Source organism: Curcuma longa, chromosome 16, assembly GCF_044706935.1.
Source record: "Curcuma longa cultivar G26 ecotype Majalengka, Jawa Barat chromosome 16, ITB_CL_G26_1.1, whole genome shotgun sequence".
NCBI lineage: Eukaryota > Viridiplantae > Streptophyta > Magnoliopsida > Zingiberales > Zingiberaceae > Curcuma > Curcuma longa.
This window is the reverse complement of record NC_133876.1, coordinates 11,667,332-11,690,767: the sequence shown is the minus strand read 5'-3', so window position 1 is coordinate 11,690,767 and position 23,436 is coordinate 11,667,332. Positions and strand designations below refer to the sequence as shown.

At 38.7% G+C, this 23,436-nt stretch overlaps 2 protein-coding genes and 1 pseudogene across 2 annotated transcripts; 1 reads left to right on the top strand and 2 right to left on the bottom strand.

Moving 5' to 3' along the window:
- Positions 1-329: 329 nt before the first annotated feature.
- LOC141847544 (preprotein translocase subunit SCY1, chloroplastic) lies at positions 330-6,862 on the bottom strand. The gene is made up of 8 exons (XM_074735602.1): positions 6,600-6,862; positions 4,738-4,907; positions 3,864-4,249; positions 2,018-2,317; positions 1,860-1,943; positions 1,487-1,610; positions 1,134-1,297; positions 330-872 (listed from the first exon to the last, which is right to left on the bottom strand). The coding sequence occupies exons 1-8, from the start codon at positions 6,812-6,814 to the stop codon at positions 651-653; spliced, it is 1,665 nt and encodes a 554-aa protein (XP_074591703.1). The 5' UTR covers positions 6,815-6,862; the 3' UTR covers positions 330-650.
- A 4,809-nt stretch (positions 6,863-11,671) lies between these two features.
- LOC141847708 (mitogen-activated protein kinase kinase 4-like) lies at positions 11,672-12,923 on the top strand. Its single transcript, XM_074735776.1, has one exon. The coding sequence runs from the start codon at positions 11,700-11,702 to the stop codon at positions 12,735-12,737; it is 1,038 nt and encodes a 345-aa protein (XP_074591877.1). The 5' UTR covers positions 11,672-11,699; the 3' UTR covers positions 12,738-12,923.
- Positions 12,924-14,508: 1,585 nt separating this feature from the next.
- LOC141847471 (4-coumarate--CoA ligase 3-like) lies at positions 14,509-17,502 on the bottom strand (annotated as a pseudogene).
- Positions 17,503-23,436: the final 5,934 nt, after the last annotated feature.

The window sequence follows — 23,436 nt, the reverse complement described above, 5'->3', positions numbered from 1 at the left end:
AGCTTCGACTCACTGATTTTCATTAAGGGGAAAGTTTCATTTTGTTTCCTCTTGTTAATCTCTTATATGTTAATCATAAGTTTTAATCTACTTGTGTGTTGATTCACTTGTGTGTTGATCTTTCACCTTTACTAATTCACACTGAAGGAAAGTAATTTCATTATTTAGTACATTGCTTCACAATCTTTTGTGGATAGTCAGTTTATTGTGTTGTTGGCACACTTGCACAGAATGTTAAGCATACTCATCTAACCTAAGGTCGCGCAAGCCTAACCGACTAGCATCTTGCGCCGACAAGTCTGTATACTTCCATTTTATGTTTGTGTTTGTATTTGAGCTTGTGGCCTTCTCTGTTCCTATCTTAACTCAGACTAAACCGGCTATATGAACACTATTTGTTTGATTCCAATCTAATTCCAAAAACAAATTCTCCACACAATTCAGAGCCAATGTGTTTACTAAGTGACAACATGAAGTGGAACACATCTCCGTATTTCGATTAAAATTTCGGTAAGAAAGAAGAGATTACAAAGAAGAGGATTCATAGACAATCAAAATTTGATAACAATATTTAACTTACAACATTATTGATTTAGGTAGTGTTGTGTTCTTGAAAAGAAAATTCACCTTGTTGAAGGCCATTCATAGGCCTACTGGTTGATATCATAGAACTCAATGTTTTTGTACTTTTGGGAAATTATTTCTGCCTGAACTTTTCTTGCTGTATCGGTTGCACATCCGACGAGAATGAGAACGGATGTACCAGCAAATCCGCGGAAAGCAGTCAAGTGTGTAGTTTGTTCGATCACAGAAGGGCCGGCGGCTAGCACTGCCAGAAAAGCTGAACCCAGAACTGATATCCGGCTAAGAACCTGTAGAACAAATGAAAGTCAAGTTAATATGAGCATCTGATGAAGCTCAAGTACCCGTACGACTATTTATCGGTCTCAACTTGTCTTTTCTGGGAAAATTCATAAATTTTGCAATTGTTTTGTATTATTCCTGATCTCATTCATTGACTATGATTCTTAATGTGCTTTGATCTTTCAGTCAAAATGAATGTAGCAATGTTACAAGTAGATTGCACCCGTAAACTACCGGAGATGAACATAAACAAAAAGGAACCATCTTACAGTTTTGAGAAAAGCAGCTGTGCTTTTCCCGGGTCGAACAAGCGGTACCGAAGCTCCTTGGCGTTTCAACTGCTCACTGACATCATCAGGATCCAATTGTAGAAAAGTATAGTAGTAGTTGAAAAAGGCTATAAGCAGTATGTTGGTGGGAAGATACAAGGAACCTGAAAAAAACAGATAATTATGTTTAGAAACTTGATTCTTTTTCATACGACTTCGATAGAACGAATCCTTTAACATGTCTAAGGTACTCATTACTTGTCTCACTTTACTGTGATCATAGTACATTACACATTCAGTTAATGTAAGTGTGCCAAGGTGTACCAAAGTATCGCGTACGACGGTATGCTAACCTCCGGGGTTCAAGGCAAGGGCTGCCTTCTTAAGAGCAGTTACACCAGTGAAGCGCGCCAAAGTGCCCGGTAAAGCCAAGGAAGAAGTTGAAAATATTATCGGCATCACCCCAGAGCTATTTACCTGTTTAGGAAACTATTAGAAGTAAATGGCATGTACAAAATAAATGATAATAGTACAAACTGACCCACTAGATCAAGCAAATTGGAGCTAGAAGATGGGATTCTAATTAAACTTTTGAACATGATAAATATGTTCAAGAATTCGTAGATAAACCGCTATGTGAACGAAAGCATTAGTAACATATTAACAAAAGCATCGACCAATGGCCATAAGAGCAGAATGAGCAGATGAACAGAAACTATAGAAGACCTTGAATGGAAGATATGCAGATTTTTGAAGGCCCCCAGTTGTGTATCTCGAAGCATAGTTGAGTGGTATCTTTCTTTCTGCTTCCTGGAAACCATTTATAAGCACATTACTAAGTAAATGATGTATACAATAAGACAGTTTAACTAATATGTTATTACCTGAACATACACGATACCAAGAACCAATAGAAAAAATGAAAAGATAATTGCTGCTAGTCCAAGGTAATTCCCATCCTGAAAAGCCTGTGCAACTGTTCTGCCAAATGATGCAGGCAAGTAGGATATAATGCTAGTAAATATCAAAAGGGAAGTTCCATTTCCGAGTTTTAGGTCAGATATTCTTTCCCCTATGTAAGTTGTAAATACTGATCCAAGTGTCAACAGCACAACTGATGATACCGCCCATTCTGTACTGAAGTCGTTGACATACGGACGGAGGTAAAGTACTTGCCCGATAGCCTAGCGATAAGAACACCAATGTTTCGCGTCACTATGTCATTCTCTCCAAAAAAGCACAACTAGCCAAATGAGATTTACAATGCAAACAATAGCATACATGTAAAGTATTAGTAAAACTTTAGTGAATGCACAAGAACTACCAAAGAAGGATTTGGGAGTGACCTATCGATATAGTGGTACCTCTGAACAACATTCTATTCTCATATTATGAACCTTTATCTCCTTGGTGGCGATGGAGCAGTTCAACATTGCTCTAAAGCTGACCTTGAAATTTTGGATATTCATATAACAAGAGTAGCATCCTTCTAGTCAAACCTAAGTTATTCATAATGTTGGTCATTTAAGTGAAATACTTGCTTAGAATAGTTCTATGACTTAACTAGTGGATTAGCCTCATGATTTATTGAAGACAACTACAGATTCTCACATAATTCACCATCCATTATACAACAAAGGATCCATCTTAGTCTTTGCTTTTAGTAATTTTCACAATTATTAAGAAAGTCATATGTCAAATGTAGCGCCACATTCTTGTGAGATAAATACTTGTGGCATGTAACCACCATTTTACCTTGTAATGCAAAGACAATACACAATAGGATGGGTAAGTATGCATAATGGTGAAGAAACGAAGAAGAAGATTAAGTTTACATGTTCAAAGAATAGTTTAGAATGTTCAAAGTGTTATGTATCATTATGGCATCACTACAGTCATCTGCGATGGATCAAATGCACTCAATGGAGGAAATTGCAAATTTATTATACACTGGTGTACAAAATCTTCACAAACTAAATGAGCTTCGTACTATTACATATATGGTAGAAAAGATGCACCAATGAAGAACTAGGGTTCAAAAAGTTGCAAGGAAAGGAAGACAAGTAAATACTATGATGCAGCTTGAACAAATTGTACCACTAAAACACGGACAACTCAACTTGCCATAGAGGAAATATTATTGAACTGAAAGGAAAAGGAAAGATGTTTTATTCAAGAGATCCTAAGCCCTTTTATTGATCATCAATAAGACCAATAACAACCTAGCTTATCCTTGAAAAAATTGATAATAAATTTTTCTAAAGGTTTAAACAAAATTTAAAACAACTCTTAAAATTAAACAAAATTGCAAAATGAATCTCTAGCAGATAGACCGGATTGTTTTTTCTAATCAAATAATCTAAATTAATAAAGCACACGGTTCGAGTGGTTTCCAGCAAGTAAAAATGGCAGTAACCTTGTTATCTACTAAAAATGCAGAAAACTGATGGTTAACAACAATGAGGTTTGGTTGTCATCAAATTGAGGAAGTGTAGTAAAATAGGCACCCTATCAATTATCAAAATGGCAAGAATGTCTCCAGTGTCAACAACTCAGCCTATCATTATGCAGTTGTGCAACAGTGATACATTTCTCTACTTCAACCTAATGGCAGTAATTATAGCATCGAACAGGATAGACACTATGAGAAAGATTTCATGGAATAAAACACTAAATTACTAGATCAGGTATACCAAATCCAATAGCTTCAATGAATAGGATTTCTCTCACCTGAACCACTGCAAAACCTACAGAAGCATAGCGTGTATACTGAAGAACCTTCTTCCTTCCAGCTTCACCCTCTCTTTTCTGGAGGTCTTGTAGCTTTGGATAGATCTGGGTAAGAAGCTGGAAAACAATTTGTGCATTGATAAATGGAACAATACCCAAAGAGCAGATGCCCAATCTACCAATTCCACCACCAGAGAAAGAATCCAAGGTGCTTAATAGACTGTTTTGATCCAAGTTACCAACAAAAGCTTCACGATTCACTCCACCTAGTGGCACATACACTCCAAGACGAGATAAAGCTAAATACCCTAACAGCTTTAAGAATTTCCCTGGCAGAGGGCCCTTAAAGAAGTCACCAATGTCAATGGAACTGTCCTCAATTGCAGCTGTATATAAAGTCAGATTTCAGATTTAATCTGTATCTTGACATTTCTCATTAAACATGTCTTAAGCAATGAAATATTTGTTGGTTATGCACTTTTAACTGTTTGTTAACCATGTCCTTCCAAATTTTGGATTCAAAATTTGAACCGATCACATAAGTTATATACTGCTTTTTTGAAAGATTGGCGCACTTTTAATATTTGAAATTAACTATTATCACCTAAGAACATGATCTTTAGGTGTTATTCCATAACTATAATATATCTTGCCTAAGCTGTATGTGCTCATTTGAAAGTAGACTTAAAATACTATATGCTAAACATTAAGAGAGATTACTTCACAGCATTCTACAGTTAGAGAACATAGCACTAAGTGCTTCTCTTTAGAATCCAGTCACATACATTAACAATTTCCCTTGACTTACATTATGCATGGAGCATATCACTTACTCTCTAAGTAAAACCAATAATCAATACAATAGTGAACTAACCTGCTACACCTCGTTTTAAGGAAGATCTATCCTTCTTTGGGCTTGATGTGCTTTCAAAAGTTTGGGAAAAGAAATCAAGAACACTTTCCCAAAAAGAACCAAGGCCCAAAGTTCTCTCCTTGTACAGGCCCAAGGGGTCAAAATTAGACAAATCAGACTGTTCAATGCACCTGAAAGGAGTTCTAATCAGTTGAATAAAGGAAAGGCATGAAGACCTGTCAAAGAGGCCATTTTGTTATTGGCTAAAAGGTGTCACCAGCAGATAAAAGTGGCACAGGAGTTAACAATAGATAAATGTCTTTTTGCTAGCATGGCCAGAGAGACAAGTGATCCTAATGTTTTAACAAAAATTTTCTAGATTGGTTATCAATAAGAGAATAGAAATTAAACAAGAGGGGGAAAAACTGATTTAAAGTTAAACAATTCTGTCAATGAATCCAATAGAGAAAATCTTATTGGTAAATATTTATGTCAGACATCTTTAGCTCTACATTGAGGATTTAGGATAATCGCAAATGTATACAAGCCTTGGTTGGTGTACATGATAAACTTGGGAACAATTTTGAGTCATCTGGTTCAAACCTATTATTAACTAAATGAGCTAGTTCTCGCATGGGCTGCTGGGTCATCACAAATAATAGTTTAAGAGTAAAACAAACAATGGGGTTGATGAGGATATCCAATTGCACATGGTGGTCTATGATTGTCTATGGTGGCATGGTGCAGTGTCATACTTCACAATAGTGTATTTGTGCATGGCACCTCTTGTATCCATGGTAGCTACTTTTTAAAAAAAATTATCATCAACATTTTACACTATCATCGTAGCTCACTTGAGTTTGACTTTTGACTTTGATAAGACCATCAAACATTTGGTGAATTTGACATCCAAGTCCAATTCCACATGAGAAATTGATGCAAACTATGAATACATAGCATTGATGGATGTACTTTGATTAAATAGAGAACCATTTTACTCCAGATGGATCTTAACAAACTCATCACTTGTGAGTTAGTAAAGAACCTAACCTCTTGACATATCTAATCCCTAGTTATATATTCATTTTTACTTGAAAATTTAATGCTGGTTGTGCTTGGGAACAAATGTGGGTGAAGAAAGAGATTGAAGTGAGAAGGCAAAGATCACAAAAGAGGCGAATTGCTACTGCAGGTACATGTATCGCAGGTAACTTGATGTGCCATTCAAATTACAAAATATTTTGTCCCAAAGTAACTTGTTTCTCCCATATTCCCTCTACACTCATTCTCTCCATATTGCATTTCAGTATACAAGAAGAGCGATACTGCTAGATGAATGCTATGTTTAGAAATTCAAGGTGCATGCCTGTTCATAGTTCCGTTTATATCCTAATTTCTTAGGAACATTCATCGAATAAATGAAGATAGTTTGTGAGCCCTAAGTTAAAGATATTTATACAAAAAAGGGTTAAGAATAGACTGAATACTACACGATCAATGGTTAACAGTGGCTCTGATGGGTACAGGAGATGGTATATGCCAATCGAGGTGGATGAATAGTGACAAATTAGCAGCCTCCAGTGAATCTTACTAGCATTTGGTACAGTGCCTGTTCTTGTTCCCTTGCCCTCTTCTATCAAAGTCAAAACTAAATAAAACAGTAAGCAAAAGAGAAATTTTAATTAGGCGAAACATCAAAAAGGAACCAAGACGGCCACTGTTTCCCGAGTTCCCCAAATTCCTATCCCAAGTTCGCAACTTTATCCAGCAATCAATTGCCTAACACCTAATCAGACAGATCAACGAGGAAAAGCTCCTCTAAAGGCTGCTGTACCAGATCAATACAAGGAATAAACACTGAAACGAACTGTAAGAAGCATTACCTGTTCCCTCCGTCGGAACTCAGGCGGAGATCATCCCAAGCGGAACTTCCTCGTCCTGGTTCTGCATTCACTGCCGCCGAGTAAGAAGCCCTACAGAGAACTACACTGGGCCTCGACAAGGCGAGTGAAGTCCGTCGAGGCGGTGCTGAATAGAAGCCGGAGAAGACGAGGCCATGTGGGGCGGAGCTCGGCGGCTGCCGCGCGGATAAGAGCATGGCGCTGATCGAACGGCGTCGCCTCGCGTCCGCCACAGAAAAGAGCGTGGCCGCACGCTGCCCAGGGGACAGAGAGGCGCAACGAACGGCCAGGATTCAGAGAAAGCACGAGATGAGCGGCGAAGGCTTTTCCTTTCCGTTCTCACCCGTTTAAAATTAAAATATTATTTGGAAGAAAAAAACGTCCATTTTTTCAATTAAAATTTAAAAAAATGTTTCATTTTCTATTAAAATGATTAAATTGTTTTCATTTAAATTTGTTAAAATATTATTTTAATTAAATTATCATTTTAAAAAATAAAATTAAAATGATAAAAATTAACAATTATTTTTTACATATGGTTTTTAACTTTATCATCCGATGATATTCATTTAAAATATTATAGAATCTTCAGCTCGTTAAATATTATTTTAATTAAATTATTATTTAAAAATAAAATTAATATTGTGGAAATGGGTAACTAACTTCTACAAATAATGTAAGATATTTTGAGATACCGATTTGATTTTAATTGAAATGATGGACGTTTTTTGATATTTGCCTTAAAGATTACGCTCTTCTATTTTTCAGTAATTTTTAAAATACTACCTAATATTTACATTTTACTACCAAACTGTCCTCTGGGTTAACATGGGAACAACTTAAATAGTAAATTTAAAGGGTGAAAAGGGTATTTTAATAGAAGAGTGAGGGGGAGAAAGCAAACTTGAGCTTCCCATAAGATATATATGTTTTATCATTTTGCTTGTACACACTCGTAGTCTCATTTATTATTAGAATTTATCATTATTAATGTCTAGTTTAATTTACTCCAAATGAATGAATCATCGATCGAATGAGCTAATGGGTCGTTGTTGGATGAATGATAAGTGCTCGAGAGCTCAATTTCCGAGTGCCCTTCCCAAGTCTGATGGAGATGATGTTGGACGAACATTGTGTGCTCGAAGAACACCGAATACTCATCACTTAGTGCTCGAGGATGCTATTCTGAAGACGGATGTTTAGTGCTCGGGGATGTGGACCACATTTAATATTCAGGAATATTGATCACATTTAGTGTAGGGGATATGCAACGTTAGAGATTGATGTGTTAGGTTCTAATGCGAAAAATAAACACAAGCACAACGAGAAACGAAATCCATCAGAAATCTATACGAATTCAAATAAAACGTTTGTATAGAATATTATCTCTTGATGCGTAGAACTTCTATGGTATACACACGAGCACAGCCACCACCCGTCTCACGAGCAAGATTAGAGTAGCACATAACCCACATTGTAGTACTAGCTACTATTTAAAATTGAGATCAAACCCTAATTTTTTTAGTCGACATAATCTTATCATATAATATCGTGATTAAAAAAATATTCAACCTCCAAGTCTTATCTAATAAGACACTTTTATGCATATCCAAAAATGCAAACTAAAATATAAACATAGGTATTAAAACCGTGAGCTTTATTAAAATTCAACTCCATATTAAATTAACCTACTAATCCAATATATTTAAGATCTATTTAAATTAACTCATTAATCCAACAAACTTAAATCCACATTATTTTAATTATACTAAAATAAAATAAACTCCAAAATCAATATACTCTCTATGTGACTCAATAGGTTCTTGTAACGTTGTCAGTAACTCTTAAATCTCATTTTAAAAATACAAATAATGAGTGACATCTAACAATGCATCATGGCTACCCAATTAACGAAAACGTCATAGATTCGACTTAAACTATCTATCACTATTTTATTGTATTACTTAATATTTTTGCCTATGAGACATAGAATGTGCATGTCATCCTCTCATCAATCTATGTGTTTCTCGATATCTAAATAGGCTTAACCAAATAAGTTCAATATCTCATATATAACTTATTTGAGTATGGTTATACATTTTAGTTCTCCTATATAATCAAAGGGCTTATAGACATCACTTCCATTACATGGAAAGGATAAATTTTATCTACATCATTCACATCCTTCTGCATAACTTATTGCATCCAGATAATAGTTTATCAATATTAAAATACATAACTTTTTATGTAGGAAATCATTATGACTTCATATCAGAGAACTGTTTGTAATATAGTACACTAATGTGATTTTTAGTGCTCAGAGGATGTCAATTCTGAATAATCTTTCTAAGTCCAAATAGAATGTTATTGGATAAAGATTAAATGCTTGGAGAAAAATATTAACCATCCGCAAGTACTTGAAAAAAATTGGACCTGGCCAGAGAGAAGACTGCTTCCTTCAAATGGTTGACACTTTTCGCCTTGAGTACTGGCTGTTTCATCACGACACAATATTTTCCTCAAAAGTCAAAATTCTTCCACTAGATTCTGTCATCACATATGCATGGTCAACTCAAATGCAACAACCGAGGTCACGGGCATCGGGACTTTGAAACAGTCAGCGATTATATTCGAGATTGCGAGACACATGGGCTGAGTCAAGTCAACCATGCATCAGTTTGAGTTTTGCCATGTCCCCTGTTGGCGTTTAAGGGTTGACTTTGGAGCTTTGGGCCCAGTTAGTTTCACTTCTGTTTGACTTTATGCTGCCCGCTCTGACTTGCACAACCTACTCCCATCGCTACCTACTCTCTCATATTTCTACGGTTTGTGCTACTAAATTTAGAAAAAAAAAAATTTAACTGAATCTACTCAAAATTCTGTTTACTTTGTCCAGGCAGTAAACTGTAAAAGTTACAAAGGTCAACGCGCGTTGACCATTAGTGCTTCATATGATTGACCGGGTCAGCAAGAGCCCTTTTTGAATGGGTCATATCTGGCACAAAGTTCTAGACCCACACTATAAGCCAAACTGATAATTTATTAGTCAACTTAAAATTAATGTTTGCTAATTCTCATAATTAAATAAATATTTTACATAAAATATGAATTCTAAAATAATATTATTATTTAAAAAGGTTTAGTCTTCAAGCGGATAGATTAATTTGAGATTATTTAAAAAGGTTTAAAAGAAAAAGGATATGATCCTCTAACAACAATCAAATTAGTCATTATCAAATAGTTTAATACTTGTTTTCCCCCACCTAATCTCTTCATCGATCGATGATCGAATGTCAACTCTTATCAAGATCTATCTAGAGGCCTTTCAAGGTTGATATCGTATAATTAATATGAAAAAGATGTCGACAATAATACGACTAAACAATTTTATGAGTGTCATTTTTGTAGGCGATAGTTGCTTGCTGTTATAGGTTAACCTGTCTTAGTCAAGAAAGTCAAAACCTAACCCGATTGGAGACGGCACGTCGGACACAGGACTGGACACTAGGGCTGACTAGTTGGTGCCCACGTCCTAGCTCCGCAGCTGAACTCCACGCTTGAACTCCCTACCCCGGTCAAGTGGTCGAGCTTCGACTCGGCAACCGATAGCTCGGGACCCAACACCTGACTCGGCGAACAGATCAACTCCGACTCTCCAACTTAGCAACCCGCTCGACTCGAAACGCAATACCCAACTACTCCGCTGGGGTTCAACACCCTGCTTCGAGCCTAGGACTCCTGATCCAGCCTCCACTCGGCCTCGAGCTTCGTCTCGGACACCTTGAGCTCCATCTCGAATCGGGTCTCAGCTCCCCGTTTCAAGCAACCTTGACTTGGACTCTTTTCGCCACCTAAGCTCCACTCGCCCTGTGCCCTACTCAGTGTTCAATCAGCTCGATCCCTCCGAGTTCGACTCCTAACACCCCATCATTCAGCTTGTCATGACCGTTGCCAAAAGGGCACATGCTATGATATGATATTTGGGGTAACTCACCTACCCATTAATGCACCATGATTTATGATGGCATAGCCTGATACCGTATCAAGCATGATGATAGGACCCTTCACTACAGCGACGGTTGTGATGGGATATTCTCCTTACCAATGAGTGAGGGGCATCTTCTCTGACAAAATATTCACTGATAATATTCTCCTTAATTAAGATAGGACATCTTTCTCTCGTAATTCTATATAACGACCTCACCTCTTGCGGGTACAGGTACGCACACCCGACTACAACACACTTACTTCTTCATTTTGGTGCTTCTCTCTCCTACAGCAACTTGACTTGAGCGTCGAAGCGGCTGAGCCAGGGCACCCCTGACCTCCATTTCCCCCTCTTCTTTTCCTTTGCAGAGGACCCGGTCTCTTGCTCCCTCATTGCTCGTGAGTGTCACTACAAGCCAGGTGGCCCGGTGACCGTCAACCTACAGACCAGCGACGTCCGATGGATGACCCCGGTAGATCAGCTATCATCCCCATGACGCACACCCGGCCACGAACACAATTCTTCATTTTCGTGCTTCCCTCTCCTGCAACGACCTGAGTTGAGCGTGGAGCGGCTCAGTTATGGCACCCCTGGCCTCCGTTCTCACTCTTTTCTTTTCCTTTGCAGAGGACCCGATTTCTCGCTCCCTCATTGCTCGTGAGTACCACTTTGGCCATCAACATGCAAATCAGGTGACCAATGACTTATCCGAAAGGCGATCTTAAACAGGAGCACCTTTTCGACTATGGGCCTCCTTTCGCTAACTCAAATTCACTAGCATTCTATGGACGTCTCAACCAAAGCTAATACAAACGATCAATTTGTGTCCATGGAACATAACAAGAAGATCTAGGAGGAATAAGGGTAATAAGAAAAAATTGTAAAAAAACAGAGAGGCCTTTGAAAATTTTGCCTTATTATTTCCCTTTCTTTTTGTTTTTGGACTTGTTCAATGGTTTCTAAGAACACTATGCATATATTCATTAAGCCCCTCGTCAAAGTTTGAATTAGCAATCAGCCCCTTTCTATAATGTGATGATCACTATAAAATGCCGAGCCTTTGTTATCTCCCACAAATCTCGTCTCAAGCAGCCATGCGGCCCGGTTCGGGATCGGCCCGCTCCACACAGCCGAGTCAAGGCGGCCCGCCGACGCGCCCTCGCCGCCGCCAGGACCTCACCCTCCCCCTCCCTCTCCCCCTCCCACAGCGCGAGCCCTCCCCTCTCGCCGTCCCCCTCCCCCTACCCCCGCCCTCCGTCTCCTCCCCCGTCCCCGCCCTGGCAGACCTAGAGCGCATCAGCCGCGTCGGCAGCGGCGCAGGCGGCACCGTCTGGCTCACCCGCCACCGCACCACCGGCCGTCTCTACGCCCTCAAGGTCATCCACGGCCACCACGACGACGAGGTCCGCCGCCAGATGTGCCGCGAGATCCAGATCCTCCGCGCCGCCGACAGCCCCTCCGTGGTGCGCTGCCACGGCTTCTATGACCGCGGCGGCGAGATCCAGATTCTTCTCGAGTACATGGACGGAGGATCCCTCGAGGGCCGCCGATTCTCCTCCGAGGCCCAGCTGGCCGACGTCGCGCGGCAGGTACTCTCGGGTCTCGCGTACCTCCACCGCCGCCGGATCGTGCACCGCGACATCAAGCCGTCGAACCTCCTCGTCAACGCTCGCGGCGAGGTCAAGATCGCAGACTTCGGAGTGGGGCGGATCCTAGCCCAGACGATGGATCCCTGCAAATCCGCTGTGGGAACGATCGCCTACATGAGCCCTGAGCGGATCAACACCGATCTCAATCAGGGCTCCTACGACGGCCGCGCCGGCGACATCTGGAGCTTCGGAGTGAGCATCCTCGAGTTCTACCTCGGTCGATTTCCCTTCGGGGACCGACTGGGGAGGCAGGGCGATTGGGCCAGCCTCATGATGGCGATCTGCTACGCGCCGCTACCCGAGGCACCATCCACCGCCTCTCCGGAGTTCCGTAGCTTCATCGGTTCGTGCCTGCAGAGGGAGCCTGGTCGGAGGCTCACGGCGGAGCATCTCCTCCGCCACTCCTTCCTCGCCCAGGCGGCGCCGGCGCCGGCGCCGCTGCCCCTCGACCTCTCGTCTCTGAGACTTGGTCAGCAAGAATAAGACGCTTTTTCCATTTTTTCACAAATCCCCCTCATATTATAACAATTCGAAGTGAGCATTCGCTGCTGCTCCATTTACTTCTCGATTCTTTACTGTAAACCCCATAAATTTGCACAAATCCAAGCAGCGGCGAAGTTGTAAGGCTTTTAAAAAGCAATATTCTATTTCATTTCTTTTTCTTATTCACATATGAATTTTTTGGGGCAAAATTGAGAAATTTGAAATTTATGAATGTACTTCGTTTCGAGTAAATTTGATGTTCTACTCTATAAAAAAATTTATTTATATTTATTCAATATGTATAAAATCAATTAAATAAAAAAAATTTAAATTATTTATTAAATTAAATGAATAAGTTATATATGTAATTTGTTAATATTCATAAATAAATATGATGAATTATATATAATATATATAAATTGCTATGCTATGTGATCAAAAATCTGCGACTCATGCGTGACACCTGCGACCCATCGTCACTGCCGCCGCCATCCGACCATCCTCGATCGCTGCCCCAAGCACGATCGACGCGCCACTCGCTGGCCGACGTTGAATTTCGATTGGAATCCAGTGAGTTTGGCTGGAAACACTGCCCCCACGGCTCAGTCACTGTCGACGTCGATCGGACCGGATTCCGATCGAATCGCGATCGATCTCTGACCGCGATTTAGTCAGAATCCGGCCCGATCGCCGTCGACAGTGGTCGTGCCATTTTCAATCAAATCGTGATCGGAGATCGATCAGGCTGAAAAAGGACCGACGTGCGGAGGTCGGCGGCAACAGTAGTGGGTCGTGGGTGTCACGCATGGATTGCGAATTTCTCATCACGCAGCCTAGCATTTCTCTATATATATCATCTGTATGGGAGAGGTGGATTGTGGTTAGGTTTGTTTAGCTAAATTGGCCCTTTTTAAGTCCATCAACTAAGTCAACTTAGTAGACTTACTAATGTGGAACACGGATAATTTTTTTTTATTATTTTTATTAAATTATAATTTTAAAAATATTTTTATTTTTATAATAATAGAATTTCGAATCTATTTAAATACATGTTTAGTTATTTTAGAATTTTTAATTTTTTTATCAATGATATTTACGATCGTGTCATTTCTTTTCAAACGTTACGTTTGATTATTTATCTCCTGATATTCTATAATCAAATTGTTAAAAAAAAAAAGTAACCCTATTTGTTATCTATCTATTTAATCTCTTTATGGGCGAAATAATTTTTACTCTGTCTATTCAAAATTCATCAGTTTCAATTTACACTGTTGAACTCAAATATGAAGGTATTGATATATTAAAAAATACTCTCAAGAGTATATTAATTTTTAAATTAATAAAGGCTTGATAAAATTTATAAAAGCTTATTATAAGATCTAGAATAATAATACTCATTAATCAATATCATCACTAGATTACTATGACTCCCCTAATTCAAAAAATATTAAACTTTTGAATTTTCGGATGGTGTATATCTATAAGCCAGTTTTATATGAAATTGATCGATAAATCTAAAGAATTTTGAATCACTTCAAATCAAAATCAATGTACTCTTAAAGCTCTTTAATGTATTCATGTCTTCAGATCTGAATTCGAGTGAATTTTTGAATGAACAGAGTAAAATTTTGAATGTGGAAAGAAAGGAGAGGTATAATGGGAAATCACTATGTATTTTTGAAATTTTAAAACTTAAGTATATGAAATGGATAATACTGAAACTTACTCACGCAATTTAGTAAAATATTATAGATTTATAAACATTCGAGTTGCCAATATATCAAATAACACATTTGGGTGCACACGATGGAATCCTTACAACCTCGCAAGGAGATACTTCGACTCGAGAAGATAACAAGTACATTAAGGTACGATGTGGTCGACAACCCTAATAATCCAATTATGGAACTTAGATTCTACAATGTCTTTACCTTCTCTTTTCTAAGATCCCTACAAGAATCCAAGTCCATATGAGGGATCTCATACAAGGAGTTACATCTCAAATGATGAACACCATTCCTTTATGCAAACTTATTATCATTATTTCAAACGCAGTTTTGCTCCAAAGACGCTTGTAAATCATTTTATGGAAATGGATTTGGGAGCCTCGCTCTCAGGTCCTTTCGCAGGATTTTGCCAGATGGCGCCTTCGGAATGGCCTCCACGAAGAACACCTTCCCGATCCTCTTGTAGAAGATCACCTAAGCCATACATTCGCAATTACCCCCTTCAATTTAGAACTAATTACATGAATTGTGATTTAATTAAGTTAAGTAGTTACCTGCTTGGAGACGTACTGCTTGATCTCGTCGTCGGTGATCTGTGAGCCGTTTGACCGGACGACGAAGGCCACTGGGATTTCTCCGGCGGCTTCGTCTTTCATCCTGCGGAGCATGAGTTGAGGTTAATGTTAGAATTAGTCTTTAGTGTCAATTCGGATTGAGTTGGACTCGAGTTGGACTCAAGTCAACTCAGATTGTGTGAGACTCGAGTTGGACTCAAGTCACACAAGTCAAATTCGAATTCATCAAAGATTATCTTGCATGAGATGCATGATCATAAAAGCTGCATAATCTTCCTTAAAAGAAGAGAAAGATTATCATGCATGAGATGCATGATCTTCATTAAAGGAAGAGAAAGATCTTCATGCATGAGATGTATGAGAATTAATAAAATATTAATTTCGTAGATCACTAAAAGTCAAGAAAACCCTTCATCCTTCATATCTCATGGTAGGATATAAAAGGGGTGAGAGGCTCTTGATGAAGGAGTTGTTGGATGCTCTTGCTTTTCCTCTTCTTCTCTTCTTCTTCTCTTGGCCAAACCCTATTTTGTGGCTAGCACCACAGTTTGGTTCTTCTTCATCTCATTGTTTGTGTGGATACCGTGGAGGCGCGAACATACTGATCGTGCTGAGATCTGACGACCTTGAAGGCAAAGAGTTGCTGTCGGGATTGCGAAGGGCACGCATCGAAGGTAACCTCGATTCTAGTAGGTAGAATCCTCAAACGAGTATGTTTTTCGCATGGATCTTCTAGAGGGATCCTATTTTCCGCTGCGTTATATACGATTTAATCGATTTTTCACGCATATAGATCCCTAAAGTTAAAATGGAGGAGGAATTGGGAATCTGTAGTTGCTTACGGGACTACGGCAGCGTCGGCGATGTCGTGGTGGGTGATGAGCAGCGCCTCGAGCTCCGCCGGCGCAACCTGGAAGCCTTTGTACTTGATGATCTCCTTCAGCCTGTCGACTATGAAGATTTCGTCGTCGTCGTCGACCAGGCCGATGTCGCCGGTGTGCAGCCAGCCTTCTTTATCGATCGTGTTCTTCGTGGCATCAGGATCGTTCAGATAGCCTGCAACGATCGTGACGATGAGAAGAAGAAGAAGATGTGAATTGAGATTACGAATTACCTTTCATGATTTGTTCTCCCCTGATGCAGATCTCTCCTCTCTGGTTGCGGCCGAGCGCGAGGCCGGTGTCGGGGTCCACGATCTTGAGCTCGGCGTTCCTCACCACCGTGCCGCAGGCGCCGGACTTCACCGGAAACGGCTCCCTCGCGAACGCCAGGCACATCGCCAGCACCGGCCCTGCTTCCGTCATCCCGTACCCCTGTTATTTCCGCACTGTTCATCAAAAGATAGAACAGGACATGGATTCTGCATGCATCCGAGTGATACAGGGCGGCGATGTGTGAACCTGGCCCAGCGTGGCGTTGGGGAGCTTGGCCATGAATTTGTCCTCGAGCTCCTTCCCCATGGGAGCGGCCCCCGACATGACGATGCGGATGGAGGACAAGTCGTAGCTGTCGACGAGGGAGCTCTTGACGAACTCGAGAACGATGGGCGGGACGAAGGGCGCGACGGTGACGCGGTAGCGCTGCACCAGCTCCAACATGGCGGAGATCTCGAACCTGCGCATTAGGAGGATGGCGGCGCCGACGCGGAGGCCGCAGAGCAGCACCGAGTTGAGGGAGTAAATGTGGAAGAGAGGCAGGACGCAGAGCAGCACGTCTTCCTTCCGGAAGTAGAGGTTCGGGTTGTCTCCGTCCACCTGCTGCGCCACGCTCGTGATCAGGCTCCGGTGAGTCAGCATCACCCCCTTGGGCAGTCCCGTCGTCCCCGACGAGTACGGCATCGCCACTACTTCGTCCGCGTCGATCTCCTCCTCCTCTGCTTTCCTCCTCTTCCTTCATCAACTCCGAGAAGCTCCTGCAGCCCTCCGGCGGAGGATCGTCCACACAGACGATCACCACTCCCCGCACGCGCGCGAACTCCCGCACTTTGTCCACGTAGCACGATTCCGTGACGATAACCCTCGCGCCGGCGTCCGCCGCCTGTTTGTGAATCTCCGCGGGGGTGTAGAACGGGTTCGCAGTCGTCGCCACGGCGCCGTGGCGGGAGGCGCCGAGGAAGGCGAGGACGAACTCCGGCGAGTTCCGCAACAGAATCATGATCACCTCCCTCCGGCCGACACCGAGCCGGCGAAGACCCGCGGCGACGCGCCTGGACGCGAGGTCCACCTCGGCGTAGCTCATGACGGCGCCGCTCGCGCCGTCGATAAGGCAGGGGCGGTCGCCCAAGTCCGCCAACCGCTCGAAGCAGTAAGCGTGCAGCGGCCGGCGGTTGTCGATGGCGATGTCCGGTAACTTCGACCGGAAAACAGTCTCCTCCGGCGTCAAGTACGATCCCATGTCGATCACCGACGAGAAGAGTGAGTAGGCTTCGCTCGCTTAGTCTCTTCCCTGAGAAATCCGGCGACGGAGGGGGAGGTAAATATACCGGTGGTGAGGGGACAAGGAGTTGGTCAGGACACAAATGGAATTATCGCAAATCTCTCTACATTGGTTGGTGGAACAAGTGGGTGTGGGGCTGACCGTCGCAATTGCTGACTAAAGACAATAACTAGCGGCCTAGATCTCGCCATGTCAGCATTTCACCTACCCCATCACGATCGCAGTCGTTGGAGCGCACTGGAGGCTTAAAAGGATAAAAATCCAAAAACCGCAACCCGACTCGAGTGGGCCCGGCTTACCTAACCTGAACCCGGTTCGGGTACGGTGGGTGAGATGTAGCGGTGGCCTAATTCTGCCTCCGCAGCAGCGTCTGACGATCCGGCCGTTGATCTGACGAATCGACGGCAGATGAGGGGTCGGATGGCGACGAGGGCGAGTGCGAAGCGGGAGGCGCGATCTCACCTACTAATCTACCATTGACGTGTACGCGGTGGGCCAATGGCAGCCAAGGAGGGGATGGGCTCCCTATGCAAGTAAACTTATCCACAAGAAATTGGCGAAATATTGATATATAAATGGATTGGATTATTTTTTACATAAAATAATAAAAAAAATTATGGCCTTTTATTATTATGTTTCATCAAAATAATGTTTCGTTTAAACAAAATATCAAAATAATATTGCACATATAATTATCTTCGAATAACTTTGAACAATGTGAATGGAGGAAAATAATGAATTCAATCACATGGAAGGTCCTCTAAATTTTGTCAAAATAGAGGGAAAAATAGTCTTTGAAAGCGCCTTGTTGGAGTAAATACATGCATAACATATCAATCATAATATCATCATCGCTTGCGAGGATAGAAGATGATTTTCACAATTATATAAAAAGAAATTACTTTTAATTAACACGAAGATGATTTTCACAATTCGTCTATTAAAAAATTTAAAATACAACTTACGTATATTAAAAGATTGACTTTTAGAATTATTGATTCGAATTCTAACCTTTTATTCATTTCATCACTGCAGTAAAAAATAAAATTCGTCATCTCAGTACTTTTATATGATCAGTTTTGTGACCATCTATGAGAAGGTAAATCAAAAAATTACAGTTGACTACTACGAGAAAATGTATTGTCTCAACTTTGTTGAGATTTGATCCTTGTCTACTACAATAAATCTGTCTCACAATAACTAACTCAATTATATTCCTAAAGGCACATATTTTCCAAACATAGAGTCATCACACAGAAATATAAATTTAACCTTCATATATGTTCTCATTTGATGCACCATCATGAATTGTGTTATTGTGAAATAATCATTCAATATGAATGATCTAAAACATGTAATATGAAATATCCTTGTAGGGGTATTTTTGGAATCTCATATTATTATGGTCACGTGTCCGGCATGTGAGCTCCATAGCTTAGTGCCGATAGTGATCTATGAGAAGGTAAATTAAAAAATTACAGTTAATTACTATAGGAAAAAGTATTATCTCAGCTTCGTTGAGATTCGATCATTGTCCACTGCAATACATCTATCTCATAATAACCAACTCAATTATATCCTGAAGGCACATATCTTCCAAACATAGAGTCCATTTAACCTTCGTATTTATGTTTCCGTATGCGCTTCCTGATTTACCCTGTTGGTCGGTGGGACCTTCCTATATGTTCTCATTGATGCACCATTATGAATTTGCCATTGTAAAATAATCATTCAATATGAATGATCCATGGAATATGAAATTTCCTTGCAGGGGTATTTTTGGAATCATTTTTATGGTCATGCACACGTGAGTTGCATGAATGGCGGCCGCAGCGCTCTTCCGCTGTGCAGCTCAGACACCGAAAATCCTCCACGTCCTGCTCCCCACGCTCTTACTGGCTCCGCCGCGCTCTTCTGGCGCCGGATCTCCCTCGGTCGCCGTCGCCGCCGCCTCCGCCGCCTCATCGTCGGGTCCTTCTTGCAGCTCTCAGATCTTCCGGTACTCCTCTTCCGTCGTGCGGCCCCAGAACCGGAGGCGGGCGGCGCATCGCGCAAGCCACCAATTTCGTCGTCAGAGAACGGGTGGAGTCGAGATCGGTCGAGGCATGTGGGCCATTGGATTCAGAATGGACGGCCATGAGATGGGCTCTGGGCAGTTAATTCAAAATTTTAAGTTTTTTAATTTAAAAAAATATTGATTAATTTGAATAATTCGATTTGATCTTGATCTAAAAGTCTGGATTCGATTAAATCAATTAAATAAAAAATATGTTATGTTATGAGCAAATGATTGATATAACAATCATGGATTGTTAGGTCTAAATCGAGGACTAATTATCTATCGTCAGTCAATCGATTATTTGAAAAATAATAATTAATTATTAAATTTAAAAAATTAAATAAAATATCTCATGATTTGTGAAAAAACATCTTTTGATTGATTTGGGAAAAAACATTATTGGATGTTTAAATTGGTTATTTTATATTCTCAATATTATTTATTTATTTTTATTGAAAAGCTGGATTAATTTGAAAAAAATTTAATTTAATTTGGGCAATTCAATTCGGTCTCGATTTTTAAAATATAAATTCGATTAAATCATTTAAATCGAGCATATAAATCGACTGCTATGTTATTAGTAGTCGATTGATATAGCAATTGACCGCTATATCTAAATCGAAATTTAAAATTAAATAAAATATTTCATAATCTATCGTTGCACCGATTGTTCATTATTAATCGATTGTTGGAAAGTAATATAACTGCTAATCAACTCCTAAATTTAAAAATCCAATACCGTCCATCATCAATCGGTTGTGAAAAAACATCTGTTGATGATGAAATCGATTGTTTAATTTTCAATCAAATTAATTAATATTTTGTCATTTTATTTGATTTTTATTAAAAAAAATTAATCAATTCAATTAATTTAAAAAATCAATTTAATCAATTTCAATTTATTTGAAATTTAATTTTTAACCGATTGCTCATCGGAAAAAGTGAGTGAGAGTTTAGAAAATTTTGAACAACTTAAAATTAAGGAAGGATTTAGATTAATATTTTTTCTAATGGTTTATTGCGTGGATAAGTCTAATTGTATTAATTAATAATATTAAAATCTCATTTTGTGGATGTCATCCAAATTCCAAACCGCTAGCCTTTTACAACCAGCTGGTTGTAAAATTGCGACCTAGCTGTGAGCTCGCCATCAATGCTCATGACCAAGTGATCGTGAAATTGTGCATGGTTGTGGGCAAACTATTATGAAATCGCAGCCAGCTGATCGCGAGCTTATGATGTAGCTGTGAAATTGTAGCTACTACGAGATCAGCTAGGTGACCACGAGCATGTGGCCGCGAATGCTCATGGTCGTCTGGCCGCAATTTCACGACTGAACTTGGTCATGATTTTGTGGCTGAACTTGACTGTGATTGTGCCATAGCTAATGCCTGTGGTCTGGACGGCAGCTGATGCTTGTGGATATGAATCACTTTTAAATTTTCAACACATCTCTTTGCTTGTCAAATTCTTCCTTTTTAAATGGTACATCAATACACTTTTAGGATGAGTTTAATTCAAATTATTATAGGATGTGTTTAATTTAAGTTATTATGTATAATCTTAATTATGTTATTATTATTTAATTATATAAATTTTGATTATGAAAAATAAAATATAATTTAATATTATTTGATTCAATTTAAATAATGTAATAAAAATTTATTTGATTAAAGATTTTAATGTATAATTTAGTTTAACAAAATAAAATAAAATATATTAATATTATTATTAATGGTGATATATATAAATAAAATAAATTTGAATAATATTTTAAAATTTTGTATTATTTAAAAAATAGAATAATTTTATTGGATTTTAGATCCGATCTATTTAGTTTATCTCAATTATAACTTATTGTCTTGTTCCTCTTCCCAAGGGCGGAGCCGGGCTCCTGGGCTGTAGCCCGGGTGGTCCGACTTGGATTTAGAGAGGAGAAAAAAATTTTAAGAACTAGCCCGGGGTATACCGACGTAGTCTAAGAGTTCGAATCAGTCCGGATAAATTACTCGGGCTGGCTCCGCCATTGCTTCTTCCCACTATCATTCCTCTTCCCATTCTTTGCAAGCACCTACAGCGCTGTCACCGGAGTAGCCGCCGATTGAGTGCACGTCGATCGTCGATCGGTGTTGCGTTCATATCCACGTGAAACACCAACACCTCATTCTTCTGCTTCTCGAGCCACATGAGATATCGGCACAGGTGTTGGAGTTCCTTCAATGCCTGGACTAGTTTAGGAAGACGAAACTCCACCCACATGTGCCCTTCATCGACCACCCCAAATTGCTATGGCACTCTACCCCTGCTCATTGATCACGGTTGCCCATGCTCAACACTCGATAACCCCATAATAGAGAAAACCCTTAAAAATCAGAGGTAATCACATTCTGAATCCCCAAATTGCTACATTTGCTGATAGTGTCAAACATACAAAAATTACTCAGGAATCATTCATTACCTAAACCAAATAAGATTTTTGTTAATAACCTTAAATAAATAGATAAGTTTGCAATAATAACCTTGAACTAAATACACCCTTATAGGATATTTGGTTGGGGATTATCATTGATAACTTTGTTTATTTGTCCAAGGTTATCAATAACTTTGTTTAGTTCAGATATGATTGATTCTTAATTAATGCAACATCACTACCACATCAACAAATAGATTATAACTCTTGAATGTGATTATCTTAGCAACCTAAGATTTTCTGTGATTTCAAAAATTAATGAAATTTTTTTCTATGATTATCCTCTTATTTTAAAACTGAGTTAATTGAAATGTATCACCAAACCTAATTAAAACCAAGTTAATTAATTCAATAAAATTTAATTTAAATATTTATAAATTTAAAAGAGATAATTTATTTTAAATTTTAAAAAATAAAATTAACAAATTATATTTATTAATTTAATAAATTATTTTATTAATATATATAAATTTATTTTAAATTTTTAAAAATAAAATTAATGAATTAAATTTATTAATTTAAAAAATTATTTTATTAAAATAATTATTTTATTAAAATAAAATTAATGAATTAAATTTATTAATTTAAAAAATTATTTTATTAAAATAATTATTTTAAATAATTATTTTATTAAAATATATATAAATTTATTTTAAATTTTATTAAAATAAAATTAATGAATTATATTTATTAATTTAACAAATTATTTTATTAAAATAATTATTTTAAAGAATTAATTTAAAATATATATAAATTTATTTTAAATTTTAAAAAATAAAATTAATGGATTATATTTATTAATTTAATAAATTATTTTATTAAAATAATTATTTTAATGAATTATTTTATTTAAAATATATAAGTTTATTTTAAATTTTAAAAATATAAATAAATTATATTTATTTCTTATATATATTATTGATTTATTATCATCATTAATAATATTATTATTATTGTATTTTAAAAATAAATTGAATTATAGGTAATTAAGTAAATGTTAAATTGATTATATTTTATTCTGTCCAAATAATAAGTTGAACCAAAAAATATTAGGTTATATTTTATACCTCATAACATTACTTAGAATTCAAACACACTCTTAAGATAAGAAAGAGTAAAGTCAAGGATTACACTCACATATGCTGAATTAACACTTATGCATTGTTGATCGGTTGTATATTTTACTTGTGTACAAGCTAATCAAATGATTGAAAATAGAATCAAAGACGAGTTTGTAAAATTCATGTTTCCCTTACCCTCTATTTGGATGGGGTGAGAGAAGATTCATTAACGGAGGAAGAGGAAAAGGGGAAAGTAAAGTATTTATTTTTCCTTTATTTGAAAAGGATAGAAGGTTCACTAACGTAACATGTGTTACCTTGTTTGTAAAAAAAGAAAGGGAATGAAAGTTAAATATATAAAGTTATAAAAA

What these genes read in the sequence shown, in the direction of transcription:
- LOC141847544 (XM_074735602.1), bottom strand. Translation starts at nt 6,814, where the DNA reads ATGCTCTTATCCGCGCGGCAGCCGCCGAGCTCCGCCCCACATGGCCTC. An exon ending in CTTAAAACGAGGTGTAGCAG is followed by an intron (nt 4,250 to 4,737) that starts GTTAGTTCACTA and finishes CTTTATATACAG; the next exon opens with CTGCAATTGAGGACAGTTCC. An exon ending in CTGCATATCTTCCATTCAAG is followed by an intron (nt 1,611 to 1,859) that starts GTCTTCTATAGT and finishes TTTCCTAAACAG; the next exon opens with GTAAATAGCTCTGGGGTGAT.
- LOC141847708 (XM_074735776.1), top strand. Translation starts at nt 11,700, where the DNA reads ATGCGGCCCGGTTCGGGATCGGCCCGCTCCACACAGCCGAGTCAAGGC.